Here is a 14,435-nt window from a genome sequence, read left to right on the forward strand (position 1 = left end):
AATGACAATTCTTCGGAAACTCGAGATCATTGCGGAATAAGCTCGCCAACAAAGACGCCAGCAAATGTGGCTGAATTCGCATGCGCTACAATGTCCGTGTCTACACGAGTAGACACGCCAGCGACAGAAGAGAAGCTCTCTATCGCCCAATTCTACGCTGCAACTGCAGAAGCGTGCGCAAACCACGATTGACACCCATTCTGTCGTCATGAAGAGCTCGTGAGTGCTGAACACTGGCGGCAGTATGCCCATGGATGATGGGTCTGACATTGGCGACGTCCCCATGGATTTCAGACCGCTTTGGACATCCAAGTCGCACTTGGATCGGACCTGGCAAGGCTGCGCGACCGCTTCGTCGTCCTCTTTGAGACGTCAAGGTTAGATGACTCGAGCTGCTCATATGGCTTCATACCCTAACGTAAATAGTCGAATGGAGTCGCATGCTGGACGGTATGTCTAGCTTATACGCGTTGCCATACCGTTGAAGCACCGTGAACAGACTGATGAAGCGCAGAACAAGTATGATTGCTCAAAAACCCGACCGCAAGTCTAGGCAGGTTCTGTGTAACTAGCAGAGCTAATGAATCTCTTTTAAACTCGTTGTTGTTTCCTCTGCCGACAGTGGCTGCATTAAGCTACTGTCTATCTACAAAACAAACTCTGTGGACAAACCGTATCATGGCATGTCGGCGCCGGACAAAGCTCAGTGGTTGACATTGCTGATTATTTGTTCAGCATGATTACCTTCTCCGCAGCAGGCTAGGCTTGCTCGCTGTCTGCACCCGGTACAGAAGTCTTCTTGCTCGCTGTGCTCGAGCTGGGCGTCGATACATCATTTTGTGCCACCGTCTTGTAACAACAAACAAGACGCTTGGTCCGGAAATGAGACGCTTCTCGTCGCGTCGTCACTGCTGATACCGCTTCGAAATATGTACTACTCTGCGGCTGGTTCGACGCAGCCGTAGATCCCCCTTGTATGCACCAATCTGTTGATGACAAGCTCCACCATCGACAAGCAGTCGCTCTACGGTGGAAACGAGTGTGTGTAGCGCTTCCGCACGTCGTCGAGCACGCGAATCGCGCGCTCAGTCTGCCAGCCTGTATGCGTGATCCGGCATCAACAGCGACAATTGTGTGCCAAGAAATGTAAATACGTCATGTCAAAAATGCGCTTTGAAGCGTGGAGCACGGTCTAACACAATTTGGAGTAACATTCCATAATGCCGGAGCACCACGTCGACAACGAAGACCACAAGGTCAGGCATCCGCTACTAAGTGTTTTCATACATTCGGTTAGATGTGTCCTTTTCAACGCCCACACATCATTTTTTTGCCATGGGTAGTGACAGAGAATTAAAAAAAGCTACACGATGCATCACAGGTGGCTTGGATATTTAGATCCATGTGATGACATTGATTAGAGGCGGAAGACCGAATACAAAGTCCATGGAAATGGACTTCCAACACCCCGGCGGTGTCGGAAGTGATTGTAACGGAGCCTGCAAGAACGCAGCAGGATTTGAGATCAGGAACACTTTTTAAGCACGTACGTACTTGCGCATCCACTTGTAATGGTGATTCCAGCTGCCATGCATTCACCTGCCCAACGATGTGCTCGCGTTTCATCTTGCCGTCGCCAGCCTCTTCGAGCTTGTGCAAGATCGATCAGTGAAAACATCCCCCTGTAGCCTTCGTAAGTATTGCGATGAGCTTTTCTAGCACTGAAAATGTGCTCATCCCTAGTATCTAGTACAAGAGCTTCGTGAGATTTGGGCTTTCACCATGGTAGACGACGGGTAGGTATGGTTTGTGGGTCGTATTCCACGCTGAGTTTCTGAGTAAGAACAACGTTGACAGCAACGCTTGCAGATCCCGCCACTTTGGCGGGCTTTATTGCAGTGTACGAGTAGCAAAATCTAGTAGAATCAATCTACAAGTAATATAAAATACTAATATCACGTTTGAAATGATGAATTAATGCACACATTGTAATTATGATTTACCCTATTTGAGAGCCAAGTTAGTTTGTGTCGGGGTTTCGCCGTGAGCAGCGACGATATGTAGCGACATAAAGAGAAGCAGTGCATCGGAAATGGGCTTATCTCGGGAAAGACTATTTTCGGTAGACTCCGTAAAGCGCTTGACTCGAGCGGGAGTGACAGAGACCCCGTCTAATGATGCAGCCCGCTGAAACGTAGTTACGTCCGTTGTAGGCGATGGCTCGTACGATTGTTTACACATACGGAGATGACTTTGTTTAGATCCAGTAGCAATCACGTTCGGACGAAGCACTCAATTACGATTGGTCGTGCCGCCGTACACATGTTTTATGCTAAAGTGATCGCAAAACTAACATATTAGTGCAAACGTTCTTCATAATGATGCAGCGCACTCGGCGCTTGATCCATCTCAGCTACACGATCATTTCCAGATAGTGAGCTATTAAGGGTCGTCGCCATGTTTGCGATCAGCGAGCCTAATGGCTCGATGAAAACATTCCGGCGGGTTCAAAGAGGGAGGATTCCTTAAACCGACAAGGCTGCACGCACAAACCAGCAGCCCACGGCGGTGATACGCATGTGTATTTAAATCAGTCAGCGTACGCGACGTGTCCGTCTTCCTTCCACTTTAACACATAAGTTAATCCAATTCAGCAAATTGTTAGCCAGTCTTTGCGTGATGTAACCACTTTGCGTGCGGGTAAACAAAAACGTTTGCGGAGCGTAATATTTAAAGTAGCCCCCCACGCACATAATTAGCTCTGAATGTCCCAAAGTTTACTTGAGTTCATTCATCGAAGTGTAGCTTGTAAGTCCCATCGGTAAGAGCCAGTATACCATCCTTTTGTTGTCCCAGCACGGTGCTGTGGATGTTTAGCTTAATAATGTGACTTGGAAAAGCAATTCCAAACGAGGTGTCTCTTCCGCCGCCATGGTGCTCAAAAACGTAAAAAGCACTCATTTCGTCCTTCGTTTCTCCCTTCGTTTCTCCCAGCGAGGCGATGAGCCGCAGCTCGCCCGTACAATCAGACGGATTTTGACTGTAAAACGCTCGTCCGCTGCCTCACGCATCTTGCCGTTGCTCGGACGAAGATCGTTCGACAACAGGAGAATGTTGCGGAAGCGGGTTACGCTCTTCGAGGGCATAAGGTGGCAATTCGCGGTGAGTTTCAACGGAAGCGTGGTTACGCTCTTCGAGGGCATAAGGTGGCAATTCGCGGTGAGTTTCAACGGAAGCCGAGGGTCTAGTTGCTTGCTTTCATTAATATCGACGGCGCCATTGATTACTACAACACGGTGGCGACTTTTGACCGTATATATTTCGTGCGATGTTGTCAAGATTTTGCGTATTTCAAGAGAGCGGGGGCTCGACCTTACCCAAGGCAAATTCGGTGTGGATACGTGATGGGGCATCCATCCACCGACATCCTGAAATCATGCACTATCTTAGAAGCATTTGAATTGCCGATTTTTCTTCCTGGTTATTGCCGTTTTTCAATCCCATTGAATTCATGTTGGCTACGCGAAAAAAGCGTTTTGGTGCTTTTACGTGGAGTCCAGTGATCGTGATTTGATGCCTTTCATCATGGAGACGTTCCGGCGCTTCGAAAGGGTCAGCATGGCCCGAGTACTTAAACACTGCGGCTGGATGGCCGACGGTACCTTAAATCCTGTAGGACCATTGCCATTCGAGACGCGACCAGTTCCAGATATGCATCAAGATTTGGGCGAGATTGAAAAAAATTTAGATGAGGATGTTTTAGGATTTCGTACGCTAAGATTGAATGCTTCTGATTAGTAAAATGTAAATAAAATTTCGGAATAATTGCTAGTACTGGAGCAACCCGGTGCTTCAGCCATCTATTGGAGCTCGATGTCTTCATTACTATCCATATTATCCAGCGGATCGCCAAGATCGAGAAGGTCGGTGTGGTGGAGGAACGACTCGATCTGATCCTTGCGTGTCTGAAGGCTTATTTCGAAGCATTCTAAACGGCGCCAATATATATCCCAGTCGTTGCGAGGTTGAACAGCCTCGGCAATGGATGCGTTCACACAGTCGAGCGCCCTGTGTGTTGATTGATTGATACTATTGAGATGCTTGCAATTGCCGAGCAGATGGAAGGGGTGATTGACGAGCTTTCGGCATCAGAGTGGAAAGTAGGTGCAGTTGTGACTGACAATGCCGGCCAATGCAGTCGTGCACGCCGTATATTGGCACCTCGCTTCCCAAATATCGCCGTTTTACATTGCTTCGCACACGCTATCAGCAACCTGGTGAAAGCTGTTTTAAAATCGGGGTTTAAAAAGATTTCCGAAGAAGCTACAGAATTTGCGAGTTTTCTGAAAAGCCCTCACATCAAGAACTTACACGGCGCGTATCACCATATCCGTTGCGCGTACGTACTCCAACTCGTGTCGATTCATCCCTAGCTCTCAATGCATCTCCTCGACTGAATACACCACAAGCACGAACTCCGCAGCTGTCCAGACATCAGCTGCATACACCTCGACCACCAATGCCGACACGGGCACCAGGTTCTCGTGACCCACGGCGCACATCAGCGCAGGCAACGCGCACATCTCCACCACCGTCGGACCAGTTTCAACTGGCTATCAAGCCCATCATTAAGAGCTCAGTTGGGCAGCGTGAGACGTCTGGTGAAACGCTGAGTAACTGTCTGGTTGACGGCGCTACGTTCCAAGATAGAATAAACAAATTAAGGGAGGAGTTCTGTCCTCGCATTAAAGGCCAGGCTGTCAAGCATGATGGTGACTGGTCAGTTGAAGCTCCTTCAATTGAAGCATGGTCGAAGGTGATTCAGCTCAAGTACAATAATCACATCGTTGATAGCGATAAGACTGAACATGCATGGAATCTCTGGATGGCCTCAAAGCGTGATAAGACTGTGAAACTCCTGATTTACGAATATGGTCTTGCTATTTCAAACAAACCAAGACCTGGAATCTTTTTTGAGTGCCTGCATTCGTCCTTTAGAGACCGATCGAGCGGGGGCAGCAGCAGGGAGCTCTCTGCGAGAAGTGGTCCAGCAATTGCAAGAGCATTGGGGGCCCATTTTTCAAGCAGAAGCAGTGGTGTGGAGAATGTGGGGAAACCACATCACTCGCAACCTCAACCGCTCCACCTGGAGTGACGCAGTATCGCAGTCGCCTCCCGATGATATTGCTCGTCTTCTAAGAAATGTGGACTCTGAAGATCGTCAGCAGCTGGCACACCTGTCAAGGTCAGCTCAAATGGCGTTAGACTGTAATTAATGCATCAATAGCTGATCATCATCAGTTGTAGCATGATGTGGAAGTGCTAACGCGACGCTTGGACATTAAAAAAAATGTTTTGCTGTCCTAAAAATCTATTATAGAGGGATTTCTCCGTGATATCCAGCTGTGATGTAGTAGAAACACACAAATATCGTCAGATGTGGAATTCCTTACACAAACCACAACGAATCGCCGAGTTAGGTCGGCGGTTTGTATGGCCTGCGCAGAGAGTGGCCCCCTCGCGGTCCGACCCTTCCGGAACAGACGAGTGGCTCGCTTCCACCCGGTTCCGACTAACCAAGTCAGATCACTACCGAGGCTCCGCCGAGTTTGGTTCGGCTGAGCTCGTTTACAGCCCTGTGCCCTCCACCAAAGGATGGACGACGGCGCGCGAGCGCTTTTACAGGTCACCGAGTGCAGAGGCAGCTCAGCTAGAAGTGTTACGGCACCCGGGCTATCCGACGTACCGGCCCGCTGAGTATGCGGGACTTTCTTTCGCGCGTAGCGAGACTTTGTCCTACCCGGACCGACCTAATCTCTTGGCGCTACCAGTCAATACCCTACAAGCTATGCCTCTCGAGTATTGACGGCAGGCATAATCCAGCCCTATGCAGGGACTTACCGGAAAAGTGTACACGTGTCTTGGACTAGGAAAATTCTGCTCTGTTATCTTCTGGGAGCCCTTTCGGCTCCCCCTACTTAATCCTATGCTTCTCATACAAATATCTAATGAAATGTAGTCGTTTCGGATCTCTACCGACCCTTCAGCTGAGTTCCGGCGACCGTTGAGCTCAGCGGCTGTCCGGATAGCATATCCGGACAGATCGCCGAGTAGTTACCGTGATCCTTGGCTCCTAAGCTCTGGGTTATCAGACCGAGCCGATTCTTGACCTAAAGTAGGTCGGCGTATGGTCGATCCCAGCCGCCACCTGCAAGTGCAGTAGCAGATCCACTGGAAACACTTGAGAACATCGATGACTTCGAGCATGAAGAGTAGATTAAGAACTTGGGTCATTATTACGTTGGATTACACCTTTCAATAAACTCTAAGTTCACGTCTTCTACTTCAGGTCTCACACTTTCATCCCAGATGTCAGGAACATGACGCTTTTCGGTGGACATAGGTCCGGTAGGGTCAAAATGACCCTGTATTTTATAGCCACAATGCTCGAATACTCTACCCATGTAAAAGTCTTCGAACCTTCGAAAAGTCCTCACTACAAATGGCAATAAATCGCGACCACTTGACTCGCTGTAATAGCGTTGAAACGCACGCTTGACATAACCGAACATATATTCGATAGGATTCAAGAAGGGACAATAAACTGGCAGGAATATTGGCACAATGCCAATGCTCCGGAGAAACTGATCAATCTCCGGATGTCGATGAATCGACCCCCATCCAAAATCCAAACAGAATGTGATCCAGGGTACAGACGAACGTTGCTTTTCTTTGAGTAGGCAAAGTCTTGACAGCACTTCAGAAACTCAGCTCGATCGAATGTGGCTTCTGTGGCGTAGTAACCAGTTAGTCCATGCAGATTAATAAAAACCAAAACTGACACTCTGGGCTGCCGCTGGAAGTCGCCCCTAACTGCGAGTTTCTTTCCCTTGAGAGAGTAGCCACGCTTTCGAATCATACCGCGATTATCGAAAGAAACTTCGTCAAGGATAACTAAATTGTGATGACACCAGTCGATACTGCTCAACTCTGCAACAAAGCGAAATACGTCGTGCTCCTTGATGTGCATAGCACGACGTTCCGGCACTTTGTATGTAAGTACACAGCCATGAATAATTTTCCACACACTTGACTTCGAGATGCGAATGTGGCTGGCCTTCTGGAAAGCGTCTTGCGCTTCATCAAGGTAAGCAAGTGGTGATTTTGAGTAGAAATCACACAGCCATTTTCTGTGGTCCGCAGTGAACTTTCTGTCGGTCGAGGCTTTAGCACGCTGATAGGTTCCAGTCCTCTCGTAAGCTTGAATCCAATGGCCAATTGTTTTTTTATTCTTGTTGTATATGTGCGCAAGTTGTGGTCGAGTGTAGCCAAGATGATAGAATCCATACAAACAGTGAAAAACTGTTTTTGGATGAGAGTGCTGCTTTGTAGCAGCTTCCTCCATAACTAAGTGTCAAACTCGTTGCTTTAACTGCAATCTTCGCAAAATAAGCTTTTTTAGTCAATAGGCATACCAGTATAGGACAGTTGCAAGATATAGACAAAGTAGATGTCATCATTCTTGGCATCGCTCTACATCTTACCGAAGTCGGTTCCCCCACGCAGACTCGGCTTACTAGCACGGCGATTCTCCTTGCCGGTCAGCTGCTTCAGGTGTGGCTGGCAGACCACACTAGTTCTTGGTACGCGCGTAGCCTGCTAGAGTCTGAAAAACACTCGCTTTAAGTCTAGTTGCAGCAATGCCTCTGGGCTTCTTCTACATGTACCCATTTATTTATGTCCAATCAAGTGGAGGTGTGGGTTGAGCGAAGGTTTACTCCCCAAAGCCGGAAACTTCGACAAAAATAGCAATACCAACAGATCAATACTGGTAAGTATTTAAGCACACATAAATTAAGATTATTCCGCACGATGGGCTCGCTGTTTCTCGATGAGGGTGATTCGGGAAGGCATCTTAGCGACAAACGGTAAGGTTGCAAATGAACCAGATCTCCCTTCGTTCTGAGCGAGTTGTACAAACCTCGGGCTTTGGCGCGAGTCGAGCAGAGCCTGCCGTTTTGGCGCGAATCAGTCGCGCAAATCTTGTTCGAGGTTGATTGCAGTTTTTCAATTACTGATTAGGGGCTTCTACCGTAATGTTCCTACTACAGTATTTGCCAATTTTTAAGTTACGAGTTTGACTGTAGTAGTACTTGGTATACACTCTAACGCTCCGTTTTTTTACTTTTAAAAGCGGGGATACTCCATACACTGGCGTCTACTACACGCGGGGTGGTCCTACCTACGACCTTGCAGTTCACCCATTTCGGCTACAGACATCCTTCTAAATCTCCCCCTTCTTGAGTGCTTCTGTCGGCAAGTCGGTCGATCTCTTTATCTTTTCTTGGATTGTGCTAACTCGTGTGGAATCCAATCCACAGTGGATTGCTTTCGTCCCAGTCCTCACAAGAGACGAAAACGGAGCGCGTAATGTGATGATGGACATTCCCGATGATAACGATCTACTCAGCAGAGCTCTGAAGACCTGCCTGTTGCTTGTGTGTCTGTTGATTCACTTGGTCGCGCACCTGTGACGCCTTGTGCAATAGCTGGATCATTTGTTCCTTCAGCACCGGGTCCTCCTTCGGTCTCTCACGACCTTGTACGACCATGGACGTCTCGGAGTAGCTGCTCAACGGCACGAGATCAGACGAACCGGCGTTGTTCGTAAGTTGTCCGCCATTCTGACGTGCTGGCACAATTTGAGACGATGCTGCCATGGCACGGGCAACTTTACTCTGTGCTTCTCTCCGCTCCTGCACCATAACCATGGCCAAGTGCGCCAGGTTCTGCATCGTAGCGATCTGCGACTCTTGCAGAGACTCCCGGGGAGCCGTGTCCAGCACACACACAGCACCAACACACTCATTATCCACTGTGAACAATGGCGCGCCGGCCAAGAAGCGGACACCTAACGGGCCCGTCACAAACGGGTTCGTTCTGAAGCGTGGGTCCCGTAATGTATCCATGACCACAAGCGGTCGCTGGTCTCGTACCGGGTACTCGCAGAAGCTGAAGTCTCGCGGCACCTCGGACTCCTGAACGTTCACAGCACTCTTGAACCACTGGCGGTTCTCGTCTACCAGACTGACAACCGCGTACTTGCAAGCCAACGTCTGAGCTGCCAGATCACATAGTGTATCGTAGATATCCACCTGCTCCTCGGGCGTCCCACCCATGTCCTTCTGCTGAGAGTCGATACGTAGTCGTTCCATCAAGGCATTAACCATAGCCTTACTCTCCTGGTCTCTGGCTGCTAACTGTTGTAGCCAGGCAATCCCGACGAGGTCGGGGACAGTAGACACCTGAGCTCCAGGTAGAGCCAAGGCGTATTCCTCCACTGCGTCTCGTAGGATCGAGTTGTCCACGCCTTCAGGCAACGGCACGCTGTCAGCTGTGACTCCATTCGCTACGGCCGCCACAGCGGCTACAGCTTTGAGATTGGCCTCTTCCTTCTCGCGATCGGTTGCTGTAGTGGACGTGCCGTCCATACAGGCTTTACACACCCGTAGCATCGTTAATCCGACCGACTGCAAGTCCACACTCTTGTAAAGTGAGCACGCTCTACAGATGATCTCTCCGCATGCACGACAGTGATGTTTACGCCGCGTATTCGTGAACGTCTTGAGACACAAGTGGCAGCACGCGCGGTCCTTGTCGTTCACCCACGTGGGCACTCGGCGTTTGGTCAGTTCCTTGGAGATGCGACGTCGACTGATGGCCTCTTCGATGCCACCTACGCCCCTCGCCCCAGTGGGCCAATATAGAGGCGGGTCCCAGCGGGCGTTTAATGCGTGGTCCTCTGGGGGTTGGGGGAAGATTGTAAAAAAAAGTGGGGTTTCAACCACCCGTTCTTCCCAATGTTGGACGCGAGATGAGCCGCACTTGGACACACTTGCGCGCTCGAGTTTGTGCGAGTCATAAAGCGATGGACACTCGGCCTGGTCGATGGACTCATAGAGACACACGCCCACAGGTGTGCCCTTGCTAGAGGACGAAGAGCCTTGAAGTGTACTGCTGTTACCGTCTACTAGTTCCGACGAGATGACCCCCGCGTATTCGAAAAAGCAAAAATCGACGCCCACCTGTCCACCAATACTGGCCACGCTCTTCTTGGTGCGGGCCGCTGTCCACTTGATACTCAGCGCCTCGGACTCGTTTTGTTCCTTGTGGAAGAGCACGGCAGCGTCCGCGAAGAACTCGCGAAGCTGCAACTGCATCAACGAGCGGTAGTCCACCGTGTTCTGCGCTAGAAAGATGTCCATGACGTCGTCCAGTGACGCGCGCACGGGCCCCACTGCGCGGATAGAGTACGTGAGTCCGCCCTTCTGCCGGTCCTCGCACAGCTGGACGCCCTTCCGTTCATGAATCATTGTCCACTCCACGTCGGGCTGACGCACTAGATCAGGAACGAGCGAGCGGCCCCAGGCCAACAGCTCAGTCTGCTCGATGTCCGATAGCTCTGGAGCCTTGAAGAAGCCGCTGCGTAGCGGCAATGACCGCACCATGACGCGAGAGCTCTTTGTGCTGCTCTAAAAACGAAAATGCGTGTCAGCCAAGTCGTCGGGTACTGTAGGCGACTGGCCCTATTGTTGTGCGGTTGTCTGTGCGAGGCAAGACTTCGGAAGACGATATCGACTTCGGGGAGGAAAGACAGAGACGAGTCGCTGTGTGTAACGTGGAGCTGGGACTGTGCCACAGAACGTCGGGTGGATACAAATGCATCGTTTTTGCAGCGCAATCATCAAACACGTCGCCCCTCCTCAAGACAGGGTGACCATTGATATTACAGGCCCAAGGTACATGTAATGCGTCACGCCATTTGATGTGCTAGAAGATGCGATACGTTTTCTCTTTTTAGCGGTGCTGAAAAAGAGGTCATCTCTCTCGGTACAGACACCGGACGCAGTCGGTGGTAGCATTTCACAAGTTTCGGGGCAACCTGCTTACAAGATCACTGCCACCGAACTTCAAGGCCAGTCAGCGCTGTAGCCACATTAACCCGACAGAGCAGTAACGTTCTGCTGGGCGGCGTTGGAGAGCAGTCTCATGATGTTTGCATTTATGCATGGCAAACGAGATGGCTCCTCAATGAGCCTTCGGATGGCAAGCTGCAATGCGCTGGTGACCACGTGGCGGCAAGATGGGCCGGGCAAACCTCCTTTTATCGATCGTATCTTATAAATTATATGACTATTACGAGGTAATGAGCATGGACACATGCATAACCTTTATTTTTAACGGGTTAGCTGAAGAAATATCAAGGGGGCTTCCATCAACTCTCCGAAATCCTCTCATTCATAATGCGAATCATTCCGATATTTTAACGTGAAGGTCAAAGTGTAAGAAAATATCAAAGGATAGCCTGATTGGACAATTCACTTTGGAATAACCCATACCAACTGAGAGGTCTCAGCACAGCGAATTCGCGCCATCCGGTGACGTGCAAAGCCAGGTCTATTGTTTGAATTGCTGACCATCACTCCTTCCGAGTCCCCCCATCCACGCAGCCCCCTCTCGCTCCCGCCTCCCCCCAATTCTGCCGTTCACACACTCCAGGAAACACTCGTGTAGGGTAAAGCGCGGCAAAATCCCAGTAGACACCACACAGCCCTACGAGGTCTTCCAGCCGTCGTTGACTTCATAGTAGGTCTGTAGTATCTCGCGCCCCCCTCCTCGTCGCCACGTCGGCCCACTTATTCCTACCTCGTTATTAGACACCGCCATGTACACGTCGTCCGCCCCCGGACCGGCCCGTGGCCGCGGCGGCAACCCGAACGCGGGTGTGCCGCCCCCACAACAGCAGCAGCCACAACAGCTCCGCGGACCAACGTCAGGTAACCCGGGCGCCCCACCGCAACTGGCCACAGCGGCTACTAGCCGCGTAGGTGAGATGCTGGACCAGGTTAAAGCCGAGTACGAGGCTGCCATTCAGCAGCTTAACATGGCCAAGATGGAACAGCTCGAGATGGAGCGCAAGATTCAGTCGCAGGTCGTGGAGATGGACCAGATCCAGCAGTCGCTTAAGGCGCTAGAGGCCAATCACCGCCGTATCCGTCAGCAGTACGAAGAGGACATGCTGCGTATGCGCAGGCAGCTCGAGACCGGCCAAGTGCCGCAACAGCAGCAGGTGCCTCCCCAACAGCAGGCCGTTCCGGCCAAGCTCCCGGCCAAACGCTCTCGTGCTCCGCCCACTAGTGGCAGCATGCAGGAGGACTCCAACTCACTAATGTCGAATCTCGTGGCAGCCGCCACGTCGTCCGGCCGCGCCGGGGTGGCCAGCTCTCAGCAGCGAAGTGGAAGCTCTCCTGTGCGCGTTGTACCCGTCCAGCCGGCCTCACGAAGCCTGCAGCAGCTTGGCCAGCAGCCCCCTCAGCTTCCGCCTCCTCCTCAGGGAGGCAACACGAACCCACCGCCACAGCTCAGCCCTTTGGACACGAGCCAGGCCAACACGACTCCGTCTTCACGTCGCATGCCCAGCATTAATAGCGAAGTGAACGGTAAAGACCGTGCTGCGTCGCCCCCAGCCCTGAAGAAGTCGAAGCTCAATGGCTCGGAGCCCAGTATCCCCAGTCTGAACGGGAATGGCAAGGGCGCGCTTCCTTCCGTTAGCTCGACCGGCAACGCCTCTACATCAAGTGGAATGCTGCCCCAGGTGTCCAAGATGAACCGTGAACAGGGATCGGCCAGCACGAACTCAAGTCCCAGCGCTGCTAACCAGTCTCAGAACGCGTCATCCAACTCTACAAAGACTGAGAGTGACAACACGGAGACCAGTCGTCCGTCCGCCAGTGCCACGTCGACGCTGTCAGCAGCTTCCGGGAACAATACGACCCAGAAGAGCTCCAACACGAAGGCTAGTCGTCTCAACTGGAGTTGTGTATACTCGTCCAAGACGAGCATGTCGTACCAGGAGTCGGAGCGTCCGGCCGCTGAGATGCATCAGTCTATGGACCACCAGAGCGTTGTGTGCTGCGTACGCTTCTCGTCTGACGGTACCATGATGGCTTCGGGCTGCCACAAGACGGCACAAGTTTTTGATGTCAAGACTGGAGACCGCAAGTTCCTGGTGTCGCGTCCTGCTGGATCCGGACAGACGCCTACGTCGCAGTCCAATGCTGCGGCCAACGAGCCTGACGACGCTTATGTTCGCGCTGTTTGCTTCTCGCCAGACTGTTCAAAACTCGTTGCAGGGATGCCGCAGAACACTATCCGTGTGTGGGATATCGCGTCGAACGAGGAAGGCCCAGCCATGACTGGCCACGAGTCGGAAATCTACTCTCTAGACTACGTGAACGACTTGATTGTGTCTGGTTCTGGGGACCGCAAGGTGCGTCTCTGGGATGCTCGCAATGGCCAGTGCAAGAAGATTTTCGGCAACGAGAGCGGTGGCCCGTCGGACGGTGTGACGTCGGTGGCGCTGTCACCGGATGGACGACTTCTCGCTGCCGCGTCGCTGGATAAGGTTGTACGGATTTGGGACACGGAGACAGCACAACTATTGGACCGACTGGAAGGCCACAGCGACTCGGTGTACTCGATCGCGTTCTCGCCTGATGGCAAGAACGTGATCTCTGGCTCGCTTGACCGCAACATCATGCTGTGGGACGTGTGTGCTCAGGGCCGCACGACGACACGGCCGCGAATGCTTTTCCAGGGCCACAAGGACTTTGTGCTTTCAGTCGCCTACACGCCTGATGGAAGGTGCGTTCAATGTCATTGTCTCCCTCCCGTTATGTCAGCCTCATTGCTAACTGTATGCTGTTATATTTTATTCAGGTGGTTGATGTCCGGTTCCAAGGACCGATCTGTGGTGTTCTGGGATCCGCGTTCGTCTCGCTCTGTGCTGACATTGACGGGCTACCGGAATTCCGTGATAAGTGTGGCGTCGTCCCCAGCGTCCCCCTACTTTGCAACGGGAAGCGGAGACTGCTTTGCTGTGATCTGGAAGTACCAGTGCCAGACTTTTTAAACTATACATCAAGTCGACGCGACGCGATGACGCACTCAGGACAAACAAGTGTGAACTCGGAGCAAACCAAGTGAAGCGCAGCGGATAAATTTGAAGTCGTGACGCTTGCGGCAAGCGCGTGGTGATACGAGTTGGTCTTGGAAGACGTGTGCGTTATCAGCGAGCGAGACTGAGAGAGAAGAAGGCATCGAAACGAATCAAGACGAAAAAAAAACTTTTGTGCGATGGCCGACAACATTAGGCAGAGTAAGGAAGACGCGCGATGCGTTCTCCTGAAGTGAATTGAGAGGGTGGATAGTGCGTGTGCAATGGAATGGATTCTGAACAAGCCAAGTGTGTGGCGGTGCATAGCCGTATTTAGGTAGTCGCGGCCACCGAGTCTGCATAGATACATTTTGTCATCTCACTTTGGTCCTGTTGCATGAGTCCCAGTTGTTTCAACTTCACAAAATCAACTTTTGTC

General features: G+C 51.4%; 2 protein-coding genes across 2 annotated transcripts; one reads left to right on the forward strand and one right to left on the reverse strand.

The window, feature by feature from the left end:
• Positions 1–8,143: 8,143 nt before the first annotated feature.
• PITG_11424 (uncharacterized protein) lies at positions 8,144–10,525 on the reverse strand (the record flags this gene model as incomplete). Its single annotated transcript, XM_002900960.1, has 1 exon — positions 8,144–10,525. The coding sequence occupies one exon, from the start codon at positions 10,506–10,508 to the stop codon at positions 8,463–8,465; it is 2,046 nt and encodes a 681-aa protein (XP_002901006.1).
• Positions 10,526–11,565: 1,040 nt separating this feature from the next.
• PITG_11425 (transcriptional repressor TUP1-like protein) lies at positions 11,566–14,300 on the forward strand (the record flags this gene model as incomplete). The annotated part of the gene is made up of 3 exons (XM_002900961.1): positions 11,566–11,650; positions 11,718–13,704; positions 13,780–14,300. The coding sequence occupies 2 exons, from the start codon at positions 11,726–11,728 to the stop codon at positions 13,970–13,972; spliced, it is 2,172 nt and encodes a 723-aa protein (XP_002901007.1).
• Positions 14,301–14,435: the final 135 nt, after the last annotated feature.

The sequence above is a fragment of the Phytophthora infestans genome, genomic scaffold (genome assembly GCF_000142945.1).
Source record: "Phytophthora infestans T30-4 supercont1.23 genomic scaffold, whole genome shotgun sequence".
In the NCBI taxonomy this organism is placed as follows: domain Eukaryota; phylum Oomycota; class Peronosporomycetes; order Peronosporales; family Peronosporaceae; genus Phytophthora; species Phytophthora infestans.